The sequence below is a fragment of the Diuraphis noxia genome, unplaced genomic scaffold (genome assembly GCF_037042655.1).
Source record: "Diuraphis noxia isolate RWA-SAM2 unplaced genomic scaffold, SU_Dnox_SAM2 contig0002, whole genome shotgun sequence".
NCBI classification, from domain to species: Eukaryota; Metazoa; Arthropoda; class Insecta; order Hemiptera; family Aphididae; genus Diuraphis; species Diuraphis noxia.
Window position 1 is genome coordinate 75,402,467 of NW_028301712.1, and position 24,254 is coordinate 75,426,720.

Sequence of the window (24,254 nt, forward strand, 5' to 3'; positions counted from 1 at the left end):
TTTTAAGAAGGTTATAATTTTCGTGTTTTTATTGAGGTTTGGTCCAAAAATGTCATCTAGTGTTTCCGTCAAGTTGAGTTTTGTACGCTCCTGTTGGTATTATAATATTATGTGATGATGTGTTTGACTGTAATCTGTGTATTGCAGGTTTCACAGATGGGGAGTTCATCGTTTGACATAAAGAATCCGCGAGTTATCCTGGTGTATCCGTGTGGAATTTTGTTCTGACTAATTATGAGGAAATATAATTTCGTGTAAGCACTTGAAAATTATTGTTGCAATAATCACTAATAATTTATTAATATTTTTATTGATATACTTTCTAGACGTGTTGGTCATCTGATACTAAGAAATTCACAAAATTATCACTCTTACATTTATCCATAATTTAAAAAAAATTATCTATAATAGAAGGTATTTAAAATGCTTTTATCTATCAATTACGTTTTTAAGTTCATAAGTCTTAACACTGATGCACACCCGAACAGGACAATAATAATATACTGATTGAGTCCATATTTAGGAAACGATAAATAAAGATAAACTAACATAGAATTCGCACTTGAGAAAAGTAAAATATAAATATCAAGTACAGTAGTGAGACAACTACGTATATCATTCTTATCATTTGTTTGACTTAAATCGGATAAAAATTAACGTTCTACAAGTAAAAATGAGAAATGCTCAGATCATAAACCAAATAAAAAAATATACAAAACCAAAGAAAAAATACTACAGTCAAAACAAATAAAAAGATTTGAATACCTAGGTCAACGTACATCGCATAAGCGAACATACAAATATTCAACGGTGGAGGAACTGGGTTGTTGAAATTTGTTCAATATCTATAATCATATTAATTATAAATTAAATTTTAATGATTAAATAGTGTATGTAAAAAAATCAGCCATATAAACTTTTTCTCAATTCGCGATCATAATCAGCTTATTATAATGTTAGGTATGACTATATTATTTTTTACATATTCTATTTTATCATAAGTCATTCATTTATAATAAATTTAGCATATAATAATAACCATTAAATAATTTCCAACATGTATCACTGTAGTTATATGTACAATATTTTAAAGTTAGATTTTGTCATATGCGCTCATTGCGATCCACCATTTTTGTCGCTTTACAGCAATATTTAAACAATATTATGTTGTCGTGAAAAGAGAATGATGAAAAAGTAATTTTAATTGACGAAATAAATTATACTTAAAATTAATATAAACAGGTCGTGTATTACCAATTAAAAATTAATATTATATAATGAACAGCTAATACATTTTTTAAAATTATTTTATTATCAACGGTACTGTCGTCGTCGTCCCGTTATTTATCACTCAAATATATATGCTTTACAATATAATTTTTTATGAATACCTATAAAAAGTCGTACCATACATATTTCTTATAATTTTTAGTCAGAATCTTTCACAAACTTTCTATCTTTTTGCGTTAAAATACTATTCATTACGTCCTGTTATCGCTATTAGATGGCAATCTGTGGTAGACAAGATGGCCTATTGCAAATATTGTGGCAATTCTAAAGCTCGTTTAAATAACATATTATACTATACTGTGTCTAAATATAAATAAATTGAAGATAAAAAAGCAAATAATAATTATACAACTGGCGGATGTTTACTCAATTGCAATCACGCAATAACGTTAGGTCGTGCGTTGTCATTGTGATTTTCGTAAGTCTCATTGGAACACCGAACATGACGTAAAATATGTAATAAGTATATTGTATGGATATTATACGTATGCGTAAAATCTAAAATCCATATTTTTTTTTCATTTCACACATAACCGTCCCGAGAGTGTAGTTTTTTTGATCAAAAATATTTCATTCCAGTCCTGTTAAATTTTCCTTTTTAATTATTTTTTAACAATTATATTCCTTTTCTGTGATCGTTTCCCTATCGACCTATATAATCTGAACTACTCGATCTAAAGAAAAAGTGTGACTCGAAATGTCACAACGACGGAAATTAGATGCGATGACGTGTTTCGGCCGAAGTGTCATAAATGTGTAATACAATATTATATAGGTAGGCATTATCTATTTATTTATCGCGTTCTATTTATTATATAGTATTATACTTTGTAAACAACTTTTTTCGATTTCCATAACCGTGATTTCATTGTTGTTCCCTTTCATATTATTATACAGAATAACGTGTGTTCTCATTAGTTATTTTATAACTTGCAGATCTGCCCTGAAGTTATAACCAAGGAACTACGTACAAATATATGAAATATGGCAAAGTTCAATCATTTTTCATATTAAATATAATATTTTAGAGCTCAATAGTACAAAATATGTACACATTATTAATTCATGGGGTAAAAGTAATGCTCCAAAACTTCCATTAACCTATAAATAGATACATTTTACATCAATGAATAATGAAAAATTGATATATTTTAATATAGTATTACACTATTCAACTATTGCGTATTATATCATTAAATTTCAGTCGGTATTTTGTTGATACAACAAAAATTCTCATTCAGTTATATATTATTATTTACTTATTCAACCCAGTGTTCATTTCCATTTTTCAATTTCCGACTATTCTAATTATAAATTCAATGATCGGATGAACACGTAAGTATAATACGTCAAACAGTATATAACATTTTGTTTCGATTCTGAGTCTTAATATTCTTTTTTTTTATCATAAAATTATTGATTTATAAATGTTTTTCAATCGTATAAGATATAATTAAGACATTGAAGAAAACAATAAAACCATAAAATACGGGGTGATCCATTTAGTGTAAGTCACTTTTTATTTCTGAAAAATTACACTTTTGAAAATATTTGTTTACCGATTTTTAAGTATTTATAAAACGACATTTTTGAAAAAACTTATATTTTTGTGATTTTAAAATCGTTATTAATTTTTTACTTTTTTAGGTTTATTTTTATTTTCATTCCAAAGAAGAATATTATTTAGATTATTTCAATCTAAAAGAATAAAAATGTCGGAGAAGTAGTTGATTAGTTAGGATTTAAGATTTAAATGAAAGAAATAGTGAACCGATATTTTGCGAAGTAACCCTCTACTACTCGTCTCCGCTCATCAAAACGTTAAAATTTAAATACTTATGAATCGTAATATTAACTTACTTGTCCAAAATTTGATTTTATGTATTGGGTAACTCCAAAAAATAGTCTGCTTTAGAACAATTAACTACAATTGCATATTGTCGTTAAAAAATTGAAAATTTAAAAACTAATAAAATTAAAATAGTAAAATGGTTTTATTTTAATGTTATAGACGTTAAAGTTTTCGAAATTATAATAATTCGATTATCTCATATTAAACGAATCACCCTATATAGTAACTCAATGCAGAAAAAGAATATTAGTTAAATTGCCAAATGTTTTTCACGATAGTGGTTCTGTGGTAGGTAATAAATCATCAAAATATTGTTTTAAAAATAACGGGAATTATTTGAGATATGTAGGTACGTGTTAAAGTATATATTAATAGTATATCAATGACAGATTAAAACTGGGAAATACAAAAGGATTTTGATGTTAGTTATATTAAACATAGAAAAAGCAAGCCATTATTAGTTATATTGAATACAATAATATTTAATTTAGGTACCTATATTGAAATACAATATTAATATAATTCATTTAACTTTACCAATACACTATAGAAATACACTGTGCAAGCGATGAAACAAGACTGTAGTTCGGCACACTCATATTATGTAGTGACTAGTGGGCCGAAGGATTATTATTATACATTTTGTTAAGTAATCAAATATGGTTAAAGCTACGAGTTAAGTTAGGTTACCTCGTATATAGTGGGACTCCACGATGATACAGAACGAATGAAAGACACACATATTATTGTGAAACACTATTACAAGATCATAATATGTTATACACAATTCCAATGACTTTTTGAATATTGTACAAATATAAACATGTTTTCAGCTTTAATTCAGTTAAATTTAAAATGAAATAAGAATATTGTGTACATAACGTGTCATTATTATTTTAAAAGTCAATATCTATTCTGCTCCTGTTTTGACAAAGAAAATTAATTAATTAAAATTAATGTATACTTATTATGTACAGTATAAATTAATTAATGCGGAATCGGAGGAAACACGCGTAGTTTAAGTGTATTAGCAGATAGGTAGTACAAAAACTATGCACAAAACTCATAAGAAAAATGCATATAGGATTTAAAAATGTATGTGTAACCTAATCTAACCTAATCGATGACGAACAAAACGATTTCTAGTGTACTTGTGTTAAACTATATTATAATTTATGATAGCTTATAAATAAACGAAACCTATAATTTTATTAGGTATTAACGCTCTATTCCTTATAGTATTATTATTATTAACGACAAGTAACAATAAACGTTCAGTATTTTCGTTGGTGGTGGTGAAGGGATAGATTTTACTTAAACACTTCCTAATATTCTCGTGGTTTAGAACAATGATCACTGATACAGATGTGGATTAACGTACGTGTCCCCGCCCATTGCTCTTGACACATTGCAACATAAAGATTAATAATAACAATAATATATTTTGCTTCACCGTAATTGTAGCAGCAATTAAAATAGCGACGAACATTATTGCTGGTCTTATCCGCATTACGCGAATCAATATAGTGATTTAAACCAAAATGTTTGACACTTTTACTACAGTATACGTACTTTAGATATTCATACAATTTTATGGCGATCAAATGTTGAAGGCCCACCAAGATAAAATATTTACAAACATGAAATATTTTATTGACATGCCACCGCGTATTTAAATACGCCGATCCACTCGTCGGTGATACATTCAGACAGAAACGGTTCTACCTCCGTCTTCATATTTGTCTCCCATCTCCGGGGCAGAGTGTCACCGCCCACCATAAACTATATAAGTTTGGCAGCACGTCCGTCAATCACCCATCAATCATGTGGACATTCGTCGTGTGTGCTCTTTTGGCCTGTGCGCTACAACAGGTGTCTGCAGCCACCACCGCTCAGGAGTCAGGTACGCTTTTATTCGATTTTCTTCACCACATGTTTATAACATTTATTACATTGCATTTTATAGTAATATGATTCACAGTTCCTTGAATGTACTGTAGTTTTCTTTTAAAGTCATCACATGTGTTATTTTTATTTTTTCAAGGTTTCGATCGAATATAATAAAAACACTAGTTGTGAGGTTTTTTCTATTTATACAACGATTTATTTCTGGTTGATGAATAAAATAATATATTATTATTTGTTAGTTAGTTGTTGATAACGTAATACAATATTATATCAATGTGTTTATTATTGATACTTAGTAGTTAAAATTAGGTATTTTTTACACTAATACAATACAAATTAGAAAGTAGGTAGAAATATGGGTTATAATATGAAGTATTTACTTTTATTTTTATTTTTCATAATACATATTTTGTAGATAAATGTGAATATTTACACAGTATTACTATTACTATGGCGCGTATTCATTTATTAGACTAATAATGAGATAAAATGAGAAGAAGAAGAATTAGATAAAATGTTATCATAATTCTCTTTGCATATTTATAATATATTTTATAAGATTTGAACCATGCTTTGAATTATATTGTGTTGCTTACGTATATGAATAAATAGATACTTTCACTTTCATATTTAATTTTTGGTACTTACAATTTCCACATGTCGGAATGATTATTATAAAATATTATATATAATTTAAAAAAACATCAATTCACTTATGATGTATGTAATCTATACCTACCCATATTCATATAATATATTTATAATGAATATCTGTGTATAATTAGACGTTTATGCTAATAATGTATAAATAAAAAATTGTAAAACTTAAAAATAATAAAATGATTGGAAGAAACCCGTCAATTGATAAAATATAATGGATCACGAGTTAGCTGGTGGGTACCACTAATTTGATTTAATTTTTATTGAAACCGATGGATGATTTTCTGGATAGAAACAAAGTTTTTTAGAGTTTGGTTGTTTCTATGATGGATAGTATTATTTGTGGTGCAGAGACGTTGATGTTTGTATCAAATTTTCTATATAGTAATTTGGTGGAAATTAATTTAATTTGCCTATTGGTCATTGTGATTGGACCACGTAATTCAACATTAGATTGAAATGAGGAGGAGTTTATATTGTACAAATATATTGATTGAAAACGATCGATTTTAAATGGATGTTAAATTAGCTTATTAAAATATTATAAATTTTTAATTTAAAAAATATTATATGATATTTTTCTTTGTAATACTTATAAACAAATATTATAATATGAATGATGATTTACGATTCTGTATAAGAAATATTACATACTATAGCAGTTTAAAATTTTATTTTAATCACAATAGTAATAAATTATGTTCTTTTAAAAAATATACTTCGTTGAAATATATTTTGTTAGCGTGTTTTTTTTTAAGAAAAATACACAAAATTATAATTAATAGATGACCTTATACACTTGTGTATTGCTACACGTCATTACGACAAGCGTTCATTCTTTGTTTTAAATTTTTTTTTTCCCATAAATTACTCGAAAAATATTTATATTTATGACGCTGGCAACATGTAATTGCATATACCAATATTATTAGGTATTGTAATTAGTTTTTTTTTTTAAATAAAAACCTTTGTAAAGTATCTAAATATCTAAATATCTAATTATAGTATTAACATTTAATAGGTACTGCAATAATACGAATTATGAATACGCATAATACTTATTTAATGATATCATATTTGTCTAAGACACATTTCAATATAAAAATCCCTAGAACCAATATTGGTGTTATGTTAATTTAGAAGTAGACTTTTCGTGATATTTTATGAAAAAGTGTGGAAGTTCTTTTTTTTAAGACTATTGTTTATTAAATCATACAGTAATCATACACATAAATCGTGCATGCCATTTGTTGTCAATGACTGTCTATTTTACAAAACACAAATTATTCAAGTGAAAACTCATGTTATATCAAGCCATATTTCGGTGTTATATACCAAATAAAACTAATTGTGTAGCATTATAAATGTATGCGAAAGTACTTCCGCAATAGAATGTAACTATTTATTTAGTTTAATCAGAGTTGAATACGTACCCGCAATTACATATTACAGCAGCATGTAAATAATTATAACTAAAAGTATTTTGGTATTAATAAGATCAATAAAGTTTGGTTCCAAATATATGGAGTATATATATGATGAAAATATTATATATAATGTTTGGGCTTGTATTTAAATTGTATAATAAATATATATTAAAAACAAACAAATATTTGGTATAGATGAGAAATATTTTTAAACTATTAAAGAAAAATATACTATGTATCAATATTTTTTGATATAATATTTCGAATTTCCTGATTTACTCTAGAAGTTTGTAAAATGTATAATATAATACATTATTATGCATTAAAAATGAAAAATGCAAAATGAAAGTTTCATCTTTGAAGAATATGTTATTTGAAACTAATTATTTACTTGGATTAAATTGCCCTATAGAACATAGAGCATTAAAAAAAATAATAACTTTGCATTGAAATCTGGTACCAATACATTGTGTACTGCTATAATCTACAACGTTTATTTCATTTTTAGAACGTAAATACCTAATGCTGGTTTTTTAATGTTCTTGAAATTTTACATGGTGTGCCTCATATTGTGATGTGTAATTATAATTGTGTAAGATCGAGGCCAGATCTTAGTTACATAATATAGTAAAGACACCGCTGTGACCAAAATATAATATTATAATATAGCAATTATTATTATTATTAACGATTAAAAAGAATAAAAAAAAGTAATAATTTGACTGTTAGATGCTTATTATTCATTCTTTTATATTTTTATGCAACCCGACAGCTAAATAGACATAATATTCTGATTTCTAATATCGTTTGGTAATATTATTTATGTAGCTGGTAAAACTTTATAGTCTTACACTATTAAAATACCTAATATTCAAAGTTTCAAGAGGTTTATTAACATGAAATTTGTCAGTTGGTCGATAATAATGTTGTGTTATTTGTATACTAGTTCTCTTTATTTTTAATGATTATAAATTAATGTTTTACTTTGAAATCATAAATAGTTCAGAAATTAGAAACTTTTATTTCTTAATTTTATTAATCACAGAATTATATAATTAAAGTTATAAATAAATTATAGGTATATATAAAAAAAACTAAAACTAATAATCATTCGTTTATTTATTTACTTTTTTAAAAGTCTATTAAGGCTTCAACGACAAAGGTTTTTAGCCTATATTTGATCAAAAGTTGAATAAGACAAAAATATATGCACATTACATTTTGGTATGAATTTTACAATATTATTATTATTTACAATGGATAGTTTGAGTTTATATTAAAGGAGAACGTATTGATTGTAGCTGTGTTCTCATCTTTGGAGGCTTAGTAGAGTGAAACAGGATTTGTAAGTATCTTGCGTGCTTCGATCGTGGCAGGTGATGACAATGTCTTCGATTGATAATGTTTCGTTGCAAGCATCAAAAATTATTGCTGGTTATTTTTTGATGAGAAGGACATGGGTTAAGCAATAATGCCTTATTTTGGCTCTAGTGAGAGTTACTTCCACTCTTCTTTTTGTGCCGGGAGAGTAGTTTAATTTCTTAACGAATAATTATATATTTCCCAGTTGTTAGTTAGGGATAAAATTTCCTAAAAATGTTCTCATTCTTTCATTATTTTCCGAACGATTATGCTAAAAGTTTCAAAAGAGCAAGAAGAGTTGATTTGAATGATTGTGGATATAAAATGGCTTCATAGGCTAATGTATCTGCTTTCTCGTTTTAGGGTATCCTGATGTGTGACATGAGATATGTGGGGTTGTTTATTTCAGATATTAATTTCTGAGTTGGATAAGTTAGATTTTTTATAGGGATTAGAGATTTTAGTGAAGGCACTCAAAGAGTCACTGATATAATGATGTGGAAGTTTGTTGTGTTTAAAGATGAAATGATTAATAGTGCTTGGTAAATAGTATGAGTTTCAGCTGCGTATATATTATAGGATGCAAGTAGTCTAAAAAGATAATTCTTCCAATATTTGATTACAGAAAAGCCCACTCCATTTTAACTTTTAGACGCATCTATGTATATTTGTGTATAATACGGGAATTGCTGCGACATTATTTCTGCAAAGTAGTTGAGTATGATTCGATTATCTGTATAATTTTTGTAGTATTTAGTCAGTGGGGTATTGATTTTTGGTGACCAGATCCACGGAAGGAAAAGTGGCTGAATTATGTTCAGAGATTGTGATTGATAATCTAAATTATCACTGATTATTTTGAAGTTTTAAAGTATTGTGCTTTGAAAGGGTAGTGTATTGATGGGTAGAGTGCTGCGGATGATATTTTGGTGATGTAATCAGTCAATTTTTAATTTTATTCACATATTTTAGAATGTGACAATGGCGTCTATAGTGTAAGGGGGGGGGGGGTTCTCCAACGTAAAAGAGTATACTGTAAACAGGACTCATCCTGAAGGCTCCAATAGCCAAGCTAATAATGCCTTAGTTGTGGATAGATAGAATCCAAAGTACTCAGGAATTTTTTTTGTTTAATTGTATATTATGATGTCTCCATAGTAAAATTATGAGAGTATAAGAGATTTATAAATTGTGATAAGGCTTTTACATTAGATCCCCAAGTGCTGTTTCCAAGTATTTTTATTGTCTTTAAACTTGATTGACATTCAGTTTTTAGTTTTATCATATGAGGTCGCCAAGTAAGTTTGCTATCGAAAGTGAGACCCAGGATGCTATTTGCAAAAGCGAGTTGAGTATTCATAAAGTTTATTGTTGATTGGGGATTATTTTTATTTTTGTTGAAGATAATGCATTGAGTTTTTGTAGGAGAAAAACTGAAGCTGGTTTCTGAGGACCATTTGGAAAGAGAGTAAAATGCTTATTGGAGAAAGTGGGTGTATGTTTTAATTTGTGGCCCACTGTAGTAGATGTTGCGGTCGTCAACGGAGAGTATATTTTACAGGATTATAAGGTTTTTGCATAATATGTAATATATGGCTATTAGTAATGATATGATACCAAATACAAGCCCTTGAGGGTCCATTATCAATGAAGTGTGTAGATGAGATTTAATCGTAGATTTTTACATTAAAATTTCAGTCTGTTAGGAAGTTTTTAATAATTTTAAAGAGATTGGCGTTAATTTTCAATGAGTGGAGTATTGTTAGCACTGTTTTCCAGACAGTGTCATACGTTTTTGAGATGTCCGATGCTATTGTGATTTGATGTTGGTTGCATCTGATTGCTGAAAAATGTCTATGTATAGAGATTTTTTTTTAAAACCGCATTGTTCTTCGGAGATAAATTTGGATAATTCTAGGAACCAGATTAGGTGTTTGTTTATGATTTTTTCTATTAGTTTGTTTAGAGTACTTATCAATGATATTGGTCTATAGTTTTTGATGTCGAACATATTACTAGTTTGGTCCCGTGCTATGTTGTCTATTGGAAGATAAAAATACGGGCGCGATAACTGAACACGCGTGTTGCTCGGACAGAAGTCTAACACGAACTGTATTCGTTTATTGGCATTGCAACAATCAATTAGTATAATTAAGTGAACAATTGTTTGTTCTATAATTATGGGAGAGATCCAATATGTGACCTATTTTTGAATATTTTGTACAATAATTTCTTGTTAGATAAATTAATAATTCATGTTAAATTGTTATTTTATGTTCTTAAATACGTTAAATCTCCATTGGTCTATCTGTTTTTTACCTGTTCATATACGTAATTATTATTATTAATAAAGTATGTATTTATTGTCTATAGTTACAGTCCATACATTGTACATAAAATTCTAAAAAACTTCAAAAATGTAAAAATACGTACTAAAGTATAAAAGTTGCCAAATAATTTTTAAATAAAAAAAAAAAATGAAAGGCTGTTTCACGCTCTGTTTTCGCAACACATAATTACATAACATTCATATATTTAGATTTAATCTAATACACCATAATATATTATACAACTTGTAAACATTTAATTCTTTGTCAGATCCCAAATTCTGGATTGAAAATGGAAAACTCATGTTGGAGAAAAAGTCAAAACAACCATTGCGGACAAACCAAGCAAAGAACGTGATAATGTTTCTGGGAGATGGTATGTCATTGACAACATTGACGGCCGCTCGGATATACAAAGGTCAGTTGCAGAATACGTCTGGTGAAAGCGATCACTTGAGCTTCGAACAGTTTCCATTCACCGGAATATCAAAGGTAATAATTTGATAACAAGACAACTGTTATTAGAATACACGTCGTATTGGTCTTTTATTTTACGTTTACCTAATCGTCGGTTCCATCCACACGAATAGACGTATTGCGTTGACAGTCAAGTGGCTGATTCAGCATGTTCAGCCACGGCATATTTGTGTGGCGTAAAGGCAAACATTGGCACGATTGGTGTGACATCTAAAGTACCCTTGGGAGATTGTCCGCTATCCGTCCCGGACGAGCACCACGTGACTTCGATAATGCAATGGGCGCAGTGGGCTGGGAAGGCGACTGGTATCGTGACCACGACCCGGGTAACACACGCATCCCCAGCAGGCACTTACTCACAAATCGCGCACCGAGACTGGGAATCTGACGAAGATATGATAGTTCAATCAAATGGCAAAACCAATTTAACACAGTGTGAAGATATAGCTAAACAGCTGGTTACAAGAGAACCTGGCAGAAATTTCAAGGTTTGATAATCTATTTAAACTTCTAGCAAGAAATATGAAATTTACTTAAGTCTTTTCGTAGGTTATCATGGGTGGTGGTCGCAATAATTTTATGAAGAAAGGAGACAACTCCACGGGTAAACGCCATGACGAAGACTTAATCCAAAATTGGAAGAAAGACAAGAAGACTCGGTTTAGTGATAAAATTGCCAAGTACGTGACGACAAGACAGGAACTATTAGAAACAGATATGTCTCAAACTGATTTTGTGTTAGGTAAGGAAAATTATTTCACACGATAATTGGCTGCAACAGCTTTCAAGTCACTAGCGTCTTAAAAAAAAAATTGATAAGCAATAATTATATTATACGGTATTTATGTTGCATATTGTTTTAATAAGTGTATTAAATCCCAAACAACACTGATATATATATTATATACAGACATAAATAATATATATTCATTTTTAATACAATATTTTTTTTTTGTGGAAGTGTTTATTTTAGTGTCTGACATTTATCTACCTAATTTTGCGTCCTATGCTGCTTAGTCAAAATATTGATAAATATATTTTGGTTATTATGAAAAGATCAATCTTCAATATAAATATAATATGTATGATTAATTAACCATGTAATGGATATTTTCAATTTATATTTTTCTTAATATTGTTAATCAGTCATATATTATATTAATTTTACTTATTACACTAATCATAAATTGTAATAGTTATATAGTTATATATGTAACTATTCACACAGAAATACAGAATATGTATATTTCAATGTTTAGATGTTAATAATATTAAATGTGGCTTGGTGCGGCATGGTCGGATGCTTTAAATCGGAAACGTTCTAAGTGTACGCACTAGTCGGCGTTGTTAGCTCCCGGATAGGTGACCACCGGGTTTTTAGCAAAAACTCCTTGCCATATATACAAAACGTGTTACAACTAACCGTTCTTAACACACGATACCAGGATAATGAACTTAGTAGTTGAAGTTGAAGCATTAGTTCTAATAAAAAAAAAAAAATGTTCTTTAGTTTTTCAATCAGTGATAAAACAACTAACAATTTTCAGTTATTGCAAATAAAAATGTTTTTTTGTAAATGTTGGCTTGACAAAATACTTGTTATCATTTTCATACTTATATTAAAATTTTAACGTTTACTGTATTCATCTGAAACACGCATTTTCCAGGTCTTTTTCATCCGGAACACATGGACTATAGATTAAAATCCGATTTCGAGACGCAGCCCACGTTACAGGAAATGACCAGGAATGCTATTCAGTTGCTTCAGAAGGAACCAAACGGTTTCGTTCTTTTCGTAGAAGGCGGCCTTATCGACAAAGCACATCACAATACTTGGGCAAGAATCGCACTCGACGAAACTTTAGAATTTTCCAATGCTGTGGCGGACGCTGTGGCGATGACTAGTGAAGATGACACATTAATCGTGGTGACTTCAGACCATGCGCACACCATGTCGATGGCTGGTTACCCTAAACGAAACGAGAATATTCTCGGTGTATCGGGAACGATGGCCATGGACAACATGACGTATACAACACTGAGCTACGCCAACGGTCCAAAAAAATCCTACACGGGTGATGACGTATCATGTCATAGAGTCAACGTAACGAACGAAGATGTTGCAAGTAAATACACCAAAACAATTTAACTGCGGTACTTTGAAATCGTAGGATAATTAATGATGGGCTTAAAATAACACAATGGTTATAATTTATAATTAATGCATTACAACATCACGCTGTTTGATATATTTCGTGTAATATTCTCATTTGAATTGGATTTTTTTCTAGAGAAAGTCGACTTCTCATATCCAAGTCTGGTCGATTTAGACTCTGAGACTCACGGAGGAGATGATGTCATGGTATTTGCGAGGGGTCCTATGTCACATTTATTCACTGGAAACTACGAGCAAAATCTAATTCCTCTTGGTATGGCAATGGCTGCTGGAATTTCCACAAATCCTTCGTCTACTGACTCTAGCAGTGGTGCCATTGCACCATGTAATTCCGCTGGACAAACTATTCTCGCAGTCCTATTTTTGACTTTTGTTGGAATTATACAGTCTAGCTTATAAATCTCAAAAAAAAAAATAAAAAAAATATGATGATATTATTATAACTGATTTTATTTGTAAGTCATAAATATTATATATATTATATATATCATACAAGTAACGGTTTTCCTGTTTTTATTGATTTTAGTTTAAAATCGCTATTTTAAATTTTGTTTTTACTGTAATATTATAATTTTATCATATTAGGACTTTTGCTGAAAATAAACTCAATATAACTTTAAATATTACATTAAAAATATTCAAAGAAAACTTAATTATAGAATATTAATAATGTCTAATGAAAAATTTGTAAATGTATTTTGTGAATTAAGAATAAAAGGAGTAAATGATATAATGGAAGTTCATTTAAAAAATTAAATGCTCAACACATTTTTCTAGGTGAGGTTTCTAAAGTAAATTGTTGTATTGAATTATAATTAAACTTAAAGGTTAAATACTTTAGTTAAATTACAAATTGTGTTTTAAAACATACATCATATTTTTCATTTTCTTATCAGTAAATATGTATATATTTAAGGTTACATTTCTTTTGGTATACATATAATTATGATTTCTATTACTCACTAACTGACAGCTGTATAACCTGACTTCAAGAAAATAAAAATTCTGTGCTATATAATTGGCGTGTATAACTCGTTTTATGAACTTAATCCACCGAGATGGACAATCCACCCATGTGATGATTATCCAATAGCACGATATACGTTCGAATGTGTTTCGAACAATATTTTAAGCATACTAATTGTTACCTCTAAGTTTTATTAATTTTTGAGTCTATTATCAACGGCCATTCAATGTATAGATTATAGAAATGTGTGTTTCTATTTTTTTTTTTTTTTTTTTTTTTGTAATTGACTTAAGTCATTTAATAATATTATTTGTTTATTTTCTGTAACCAAATACAACTCAATACTATATAAGCAATACGATATTCGATATCCGTTTTGCCGAACCGAAATGCACGTATAAACCATTCATGGCAACCTATAAAGGCCATAAAACTAAACTATGAATACTTTCTGAATCTCGCGAGAGATATGTGTGTGAAATTTGGTATTTATTGGTTCATTCTTTTACAAGTCTATAAGCTCCATACAAACATATATTAAATAAAATATATACAAGTATAAATTTAATATGCCTAATACTCTAATAAAATATTTTTATCACGCATAATAAAATAATTTATTATAAGTACGTAGTAAGTAGGTAATCGAATTTAATAGTAATGCTTGTTGGTTGAAGTACTGAGTTGTATTTTATAAACGTAAACAACTATCATCCGGAGTACTTAATTTACGCAACAGGTATTAATTTCAGTGGAAACAGCTACTTCCGAGTTCCGACCACCGATCAATGTTGAATAGTTAATTTCTAGCTGAATACCTCACGGCCTTATGGTGGTTTGTTCATTGGCATTTCCGACAACTTCTCATTAATTGTATATCGGTGAATTATAAACACGTTTAATGGATAATTGGTTTGCATTTTAATAGTAAAATACGTTTTAAAATTATTAGTTTTAATTAATAGTTTATCAAGTACTCATCCTGAATCTTACTGCTTAATATATATACGAGATAATTAGATAATAATTTAAACTGTATTATTTTACAATAGTTATTGTAATATTTACAGTGCATTTTAAACATAATGTATGATATGTTTTAACTTGGTTATTTTTCAACTGCATTTCATATATGGTTAAATATTGATTAATTTTGGAAATGTGTTCTAAATCATTGATAAAAAATAAAAAAACAAAATAAAATTGTAGATTCAATAAAATATTATATGTTAATAAATTGTTGCAAGTTTTTGGAAATGTAGGTACACTGCATCGTGTCGACTTAAACTACTTACACAGTGCAAAATATGTTAGATTTGAATAATTTGTTTAGGCAGGTATCGAGGCGTTTGAATTTGTTCGTTATTTAATATAAACATTAAAGACGTGTGCAGCAAACTTAACATAAAAAGTCTGTGTAAGTAAGTTTGATCATTTTTTGCTTTTTCTTCACATTTTATTCTTTCACGACATAAACGTTTTAGTAACTCACAACTTTAAGTGTAGCATCCCTTTTAACACCTAATAATTCAGTCACGTTAAGTTATACGTATATAATTTGGTTTTCCACAAGAGTTTTTTTGCGTGGTAAGAAAAAAATCGTTCTTCGATTACTCCTTTTTCATTCTTATTCCGGTCTAGATAACTTTACTTTAATTATTAGCTCATAGATATGGCGGTCTAATAAATAAATACTTATAAGTGGTCTCTGCACGTGACAGTGTAATTTGCATATCACGCTGTAAACCTGTGTGTATACTTATTATAATAATATTTTGTATGCGACGCGCGCTCAGCCCACACACAAATACATCTGTAAACCACCCATAAACGAACAAACTAAAATTGTTCGGATGACAGCTACACAGCTCTCAAAATCTAAATTGAATATTATATTTTGCTCGAAGAATTCACGTCGTCTTAAAATGGTGTCATATATATATTATACACTCTAATATATGGTTGTTCAATTTTAATGCGAGTAGATTGAAAATAAAATAAAACTTTCAAATCGAAGTACTAACCTCCCCACCCCTTCATCACAACAATACTCTTCATTGATACATTAATCTCAGCAGTGAACATAGACTGTTGGGTAATTATCCCTGGTACGATAGGTTGGTTGGTTGGTAACACTTTTATGTATGGCAAGTTTTTTGACACTAAGAACCCGGGTGGTCACTTATCCGGGAATTATAGACAGTGGGAGGTGCGTATTTTCAATAATATTGCGCAAATGATTGGAACAATCGTGCCACACCAAGTCACAAGTGGATGATGATATTATTATACGCTAAAAATATGACTGATCAGTTTACTATATTGTGTATTTTTTAAGGTAATTGATAGAATATCTGACTTAAAAATTCATAACTTTTATAAAAAATTGTGTATTTTTTTTTAAATGTATGTATGTGTGAAATTTAAATCAGTACGTATTAATTATATTTATATAATCTATTTAGTTTTGAATTATTGCGTAACTAAATAAATTAAACAATTATTTATACATATTTCTGAACTAATGTCCTCACATAAAATCAAAATATAAAAGAATAAATAAGTATATTTTTAAATCGGTGATTAGTTTTTGAAGTGTTTTGATAAAATTGATATTATACGACGGATAAGAATATACATAATATTAAAATATTTACTAGGTACTTTTAATAGAGACGGTAGAAAGATGATCTGGCTTAAACACTCACGCCTATTCACTCTTAACATTAAAAACGTGATTATCGATATTGTTTAGGATTTAAGTTTCCCCCTCCATTGCTTTTTCAAGTATTGATAATATATTACTGTTATATTAGCCTCAGTGGTAGTGGCCGTGCCAGAGAATAAAATAAAATAAATAAAATATGAGTATTAACTTTATACGGATTACGTTAATCAATAATCATAATGATTTAAATTAACACTAAATATTTGTATGGTAAAACCTGTATCTATACGTAGGTATTTTAATTAATGAAGATTATATATTTTCAAAGTTATGTCAAGATAACATAATTAAAAAAAAATTATATCTTCATGCTTACTTCGGAGTATTTATAAGTATGTCAATCAACTAGGTTGTGAAACATTGAGGTGAAAACGATTTCACCTCCATCTCTACTTCTTTCATACTTACATCTCCGGACACGAGTGTTAAAATTTAACCATATGGTTCCTATCTAAGTTTGGTAACACATCCGCCTACCAATCAATCATGTGGACATTTATCGTATGCTTTTTGATCTGCGCGCTACAGGTGTCCGCAGCCACTACCACTCAGGAGTCAGGTAAACTCGTAGCTTTATCTAATCGATTTAATATTATTTAGTCACCGTACGTTTACTATATTATAAGCCATAAGACTAGCTAACCCCGTGCATTTCATTGCTTTTAAAAAATTGTGATTGTTCAAATCTTTTTGTATGTAACTCACTGCAGTAAGTGCAATACAGCCTCCCTAGTAGATAATCTGACTACGTAGGATCGCGCACAATGTGTAATAGTATATCAATATAGTACATCTATACATTAATACAACTCAGAGTACTTTAAAATACTAATTTCTACTATAATTATAATATTTTATAATTGTTTCTTCTATAATCAATAGCCACCATTTTCAACCAACTGCAACCAATAATAATTTTTATTATAGCTTTAAAACCCATGGCAACCATTTATAAACAAAAATTTCTATCGTAAATCTCAAAATTTTGTTGCGTGGAATTCGAATCATACATTATATATCCATTAAATCATGCTGAAAAAAAAATAATATTGAATCATATATCATTAAATTTATTGGGTTAGAGCTTCTCTGTAAACGATATTTGAAGTCGTTTTATTTTGTGGTAGCGAAATAAATTGATTATCAGAAGATCCAATTCGTAATAAGCACACATACAATAGGACATGGGTAAAAATTCCTTTCGTAGGTCGTCTCTACTAAAGTACATTCGTGTACCATTACATGTACTTTCATACGTGTCTGCGAAACCGTGGAAATACACATACAACATTTCAACTCAATCAGTCCAGCCGTTTAGTAGTTGACATACCGACAGCATCGCCACCTACCGAGTCCAATTATATTTTTAAAATAATTTAGGAAACCATCGAAATACCCATATAAAACTTCAACCCAATCGGTTCAACCGTTTAGAAGTTATGTGAAAAAGATAAGTACTGAGTGATAATTCATACAACCCGTTGTCTTATTACCTGTTTTCTCGTAGGAATGAGAAATTTTCCCGCGGTAAAAAGTAGCCTATGTCTAATATGTCTATCAGGGATAATGTTGGTTTCTAATGGTAAAACAATTTTTAAATCGGTACAGTGGTTTCGGAGCCTATTCAATACAAAGGAACAATCAAATCTTTCCTCTTTATAATATTATTGAAGATACACATAAAATATATTATTATTTTTATATATGAGTATTTATTCCTCAAGAATAATGGACTCCATTAAACATGTAGTAAACATGTACCTATTATATATAACCATTAAGGGAAAATTGTAATATAATTCATGTTTATGCCAAATAGGGCATGGGAAAACTAAACATTATATTATGCATATTGTATAGTGCTAATTTGGTTGAATGAATGATATAACAAATTTAAATATACATTTTTAGATTTTTCACTTTGGAAATTAATTTTTTTATGTTGTTGTCAATTAAAACATTAACTTTTTAGCTTAAATGAAAAATATGTTACTACTTTTTTAGCTCATTAAAATCATAACATACAATTAAATGTTTTTCAACATATTTTATTGATATTACTATAATTATAGTAATGATAAAGTAAAAAACAATATTCGAAATAAGGGGTTGTTTTGATCGTGTTATAAAAAATTCTTATGAAAAGTTCACTAGATAAAACTTCTAATTTGATGATCGGTCAATTCGCTCTTAAATCAAACATAATTGGGTTAAAATTATTATTCAGTACATACAATTTGATATTTTATGCGTTTGTAACACAGTGATAACGTATGTAGGTGTAACTTCAACAAAAAATAACCACTAAATTCATTAATCATATAAATGTACTTTGTCTGCAGTTATATTATAAAAGTTAAATTCTTTGTCAGATCCTAAATTCTGGATAGAAAATGGAAAACGTATGTTAGAGGAAAAGTCAAAACAACCATTGCGAACGAATAAAGCGAAAAATGTGATAATGTTTCTGGGAGATGGTATGTCATTGACCACATTAACGGCCGCTCGAATATACAAAGGTCAGTTGCAGAACACGTCTGGTGAAAGCGAACACCTGAGCTTTGAACGGTTTCCGTTCACTGGAATATCAAAGGTAATTATTTGATAACAAAAAAACTGTTATTAGAATACACGTTGCATAGGGCTTTTATTTTACATTTACCTAATCGTTGGTTTCGTCCATACGAATAGACATATTGCGTTAATAGTCAAGTGGCTGATTCAGCATGTTCAGCCACGGCATATCTGTGTGGTGTAAAGGCAAACAAAGGCACGATTGGCGTAACGTCTAAAGTACCCCTTGGAGATTGTCCGTTATCTGTTCCGGATGAGCACCACGTGACTTCCATAATGCAATGGGCACAATGGGCTGGGAAAGCAACCGGCTTCGTGACCAACACCCGGGTTACTGACGCATCACCAGCTGGTTGTTACGCACACATCGCTCACCGAGACTGGGAATCTGACGTAGATATGATGAAGAGTTCCAATGGAACAACGAACATTGCACAGTGTGAAGACATAGCTAAACAACTGATAACAAAAGATCCCGGTAGAAATTTTAAGGTATGATAATCTGTTTTTAAACTTCCACAGCAAAAAATATGTTATTCCATTTTTTTTATGTTTTCAATTTTTCATAAGGTTATCATGGGCGGTGGTCGCGATAAGTTCTTAAAGCAAGAAGCTAATTCCACGGGATTAAGATCGGACGAAGACTTAGTTATCAGTTGGAAAAATGACAAGCGAACGAGATTCAGTGATAAAATTTCAAAGTACTTGACAACTAGAGATGAACTAGTGAAGACAGATATGTCTCAAACTGATTTTGTGTTAGGTAAGATCAACTTATTTTTTTATTTTTGATAATAATTTCACAATACTCTTTCGGTAACTCAAGGCCAAACATAATAAATTCTTGTTCAAATATCATTATTGCTAAGTCTATAATTATGTGCCATTGACTGTGAAACCTGCAAAATAATATGAATTCATGTGATATATATTATATATTACGTTTTTATATTAAGCTTAATTCAAACTTTTCCATATCCTTGCAGTTTTGGTTTTTAGATACGAATAAAAAATAAAAATATTCTGTATTATTTGACTTATGTGAGCATATCATGGGCAAATTTGATCAAAACAGATTGAGTATAATTAAATAGCTCTATTAAAATTGTGTTAAAAATTGAAGAGCATAATGCCAAAATATTTGTCAGCATTTTTTATATTTTTTTTCTTCAGAATTGTACTGTTTGATGTTGTCTTCAACTGGAACGTACATTTTTCAGGTCTTTTTCACCGAAGTCACATGGATTATAGGTTAAAATCCAATTTCGAGACGCAGCCGACGTTACAGGAAATGACCAGGAATGCTATTCAGCTGCTTCAGAAGGAACCAAACGGTTACGTTCTTTTCATAGAAGGTGGCCTCATCGATAAGGCACATCATAAGACGTGGGCGAGAATCTCGCTCGACGAAACGTTAGAGTTTTCTAAAGCTGTGGAGAACGCTGTGGCGATGACGAGTGAAGATGACACATTAATCGTGGTGACTTCAGACCACGCGCACACCATGTCGATGGCTGGTTATCCTAAACGAAACGAGAATATACTCGGCTTAACGCAATCACTAGCCTCAGACAATATGACTTACACAACACTAAGCTATGCCATTGGTCCGAAAAAATCATTCACAAATGATAGCACGTGTCACAGAGTCAACGTGACCGAAGAAGATTTATGTAAATATTAAATTAAAACCTATACTTTATTTTATTAAAATGTCGTACTTTGATTAAAAATTGAGTCTTTTCTATTTAGATTTCATTATTTCGGGTTGAAAATTATATGCTAATTATTAACGATGGGTTAAAATTTAAATAATTATTTTTATTTTTATTAAAATGTATATTAGAGATATTATTGGTCATCAAAATATTTTCATTATTTTAATTTGAGTTGTTTTTTCTAGTAAAAATCGATTATCAATATCCAAGTCTGGTTGATCGATCTAGTGCGACACATTCAGGCGAAGATGTAATGGTATTTGCGAGGGGTCCTATGTCTCATTTATTCGCCGGAAACTACGAGCAAAATCAAATTGCTCTAGGATTAGCAATGGCAGCTGGTATTTCTACAAATCCACCAACCAATGGCTCCAATATCGGTAACGTTGTTCGACTGCAATTTGCTGGACAAGCCATTCTTACTATAATCGCGTTGATGAGTTTCATGAGAAGTATACAGTACAGTTTATAAATTTCAAAAAGGATATTACAATATATATAACGTTATTTTATTTGTAAGTTAATGTATATTATATATGCATAATATATAATGTATATTGTATATTATATATATATATATTTCATAAAAAAGTTTTGTATTTTATTTATATATATTTTGAGTAAATAAAAGATTACTAAAAATGTGGTATTATACATAAAATTAACTTCCATATTACGAAGTCTCATCAGCAACAAAAAACTCCGGATTATAGAGAATTTCAGTAAACATAATTAAGGGGATTAGAAGCGGTGATTTTCTGTTTTTGTATAACACACGTGGGACATACAATACGCCTGACAAAAATTAAGGTACTTCTAGTTGTTTGATTTAAAATATGTAAAGATGTGTTAATTGGTATACAAGTTTACTTTGCATCGGCTGAAGCACTTTTTCGATTGTAGCAATATTTTGATAAAAATAAATATTTTAAACATTATAAATTTGTCAATATTTGTTCTTAAATATATTAAAAATATGCTTCGACTGATGCGAAGTAAACTTGTATATCAATTCAAAAATCTTTACATATTTTAAATCAAGCAGCTAGAAGTACTTTAATTTTTATCAGGCGTATTGTATGTTCCACGTGTGTTAGACAAAGACAGAAAATCACCGCTTCCAATCCCCTTAAAATATTTTGGTTTTGTTTTCAAAACTATTTTAGTAAATAATGTTACATGGAATTTTTACAATGACATTTATTTGAGAATACGTTCAAATGACAGTCACAGGTGAGAGATATTTAACGAATACCTATTCATTAAATAATTGTTGTCATAAAAACTCGGAAAATTCTTAAAGCTTATACTAGAGCATTTATATATATATATATATAAACTACAATCAACTAAGCTTAATTAATATAATATATCAATTGCACATAATATTTAACTGATCATATTTTTCGTAGATTTTTATTTGTTTGGTATTTAACAGCAGATATTAAAACATATAGTATCGTTTGTTATTTTCAACATTTACTTTAAAAATGATTTTGGTTGTGGTGTTAAGATTATTTATTCTATAGTATAAATTTGAATAATTTATTTAACGCATATGATATATAAAAAAATGTTAAATACGGCTGTAAATTGTATTATTAAAAAATACGTGTAAATGTTTGTTTATTTTTCTTTGACCACTGATATGTTAACTCTTTGTTATAGGATTTGTTTATTTCTGTCCTCTGATATCACTTAAGATGCTTTTTTTTTTAAGACGCTGTCAATTTTAGCTCAAAAGTCTTTTAGTTTTGACAAAATTAAAGATGGATTTTTCATACGATTTTTATTCTGAAAAAATTGAATTCAGCAAAAAATGGTTTATAAATCACAATACGTATTTTATTGTGAACAGTAATTCCAAACTACCTATAACATATTATGTATTTCTTCAATTGATGAATAAAATGAAAATTACAAACGAAAATTATTTCATACGACCTACAAACATTTTTCTCTTTGATTCAAGTATTTATTCTTCAGATTCAAAATCATACGACGATAACTAACTTTAATAATCAAACCAATAAGTAAGTTGTCACAAAATTAGTGTAATGAATTTCATATTGTTATAGAGTTATTGTCACATTATATGCATGCGCGTACGAGAGTGGCATCCGCATTCAATTTCAGTCATACCAATTTACGAACTAACACATAGATCCCAGACGAGATTAGAAATTACTGAAAATATGTTGTCCTTTAAAATATAATGGTCGTAGCAAGGCCATTCAGTATACAAACATTCGTGTTTCGTATAGAATTCCGTCTTCTATTAGCGGGAAAAAAATTATGTATGTAATTTCCTGTATGCAAACAATATAATATGGCTCGTAAACCTTCATATTTTAGACTTTGATATTATTTTCAATGGTGACCAGAAGGTACAATTGTAATCATTAGACTTAAAAGTGTCTGACCAAGTACTTTGGTGCGCAATTTAATACGATTTTCCCGTAACATGAAGTATTCCATACATTAAAAAAAAAATACTAATCGTATTATTAAAACGAATTTAAATACTTGCCTATTTTCTGCCACTACACTAGAGTACCTTAGTAGTAGTCCGTGGCATTCTGCGTTTGGCTATATACCATTTGCTATAAGATACAAACTTTCGCATAAAAAAAAATTAATTTAACGTAAGTACGTATATCGAAATAATAAACGATGGCTAACATTTTTAACTCGTTTATGCACACAATTTGCGTTACTTGTTTAGATTTTAGTAGAAATTCAAACATAAAAAAGTGTATATTTAACTTTTTCGACATTATAAACTAAA

At 29.2% G+C, this 24,254-nt stretch overlaps 3 protein-coding genes across 4 annotated transcripts in view; 2 read left to right on the plus strand and 1 right to left on the minus strand.

Annotated features, from left to right (window-relative positions):
* Positions 1-24,254, minus strand: part of DIP-beta (Dpr-interacting protein beta) — a 217,546-nt gene that overhangs the window by 79,791 nt on the left and 113,501 nt on the right. The gene's annotated exons all lie outside the window — the stretch shown is intronic.
* Positions 4,826-13,926, plus strand: LOC107162684 (membrane-bound alkaline phosphatase-like). Its single transcript, XM_015509695.2, has 6 exons — positions 4,826-5,045; positions 11,098-11,318; positions 11,417-11,791; positions 11,853-12,045; positions 12,971-13,429; positions 13,595-13,926. Exons 1-6 carry the CDS (start codon positions 4,967-4,969, stop codon positions 13,876-13,878), a joined length of 1,611 nt encoding a protein of 536 aa, XP_015365181.1. The 5' UTR covers positions 4,826-4,966; the 3' UTR covers positions 13,879-13,926.
* On the plus strand, positions 17,497-22,108 carry LOC107162704 (membrane-bound alkaline phosphatase-like). Its single transcript, XM_015509717.2, has 6 exons — positions 17,497-17,733; positions 19,547-19,767; positions 19,866-20,240; positions 20,319-20,511; positions 20,969-21,421; positions 21,652-22,108. Exons 1-6 carry the CDS (start codon positions 17,661-17,663, stop codon positions 21,936-21,938), a joined length of 1,602 nt encoding a protein of 533 aa, XP_015365203.2. The 5' UTR covers positions 17,497-17,660; the 3' UTR covers positions 21,939-22,108.

Excerpts from the sequence above, each read along its gene's own strand:
- LOC107162684 (XM_015509695.2), top strand. The coding sequence starts at position 4,967 with ATGTGGACATTCGTCGTGTGTGCTCTTTTGGCCTGTGCGCTACAACAG. Across the intron at positions 12,046-12,970 it reads TCAAACTGATTTTGTGTTAG|GTCTTTTTCATCCGGAACAC; the intron begins GTAAGGAAAATT and ends CGCATTTTCCAG. Across the intron at positions 13,430-13,594 it reads AACGAACGAAGATGTTGCAA|AGAAAGTCGACTTCTCATAT; the intron begins GTAAATACACCA and ends ATTTTTTTCTAG.
- LOC107162704 (XM_015509717.2), top strand. The coding sequence starts at position 17,661 with ATGTGGACATTTATCGTATGCTTTTTGATCTGCGCGCTACAGGTGTCC. Across the intron at positions 17,734-19,546 it reads CACTACCACTCAGGAGTCAG|ATCCTAAATTCTGGATAGAA; the intron begins GTAAACTCGTAG and ends ATTCTTTGTCAG. Across the intron at positions 21,422-21,651 it reads CGTGACCGAAGAAGATTTAT|TAAAAATCGATTATCAATAT; the intron begins GTAAATATTAAA and ends TGTTTTTTCTAG.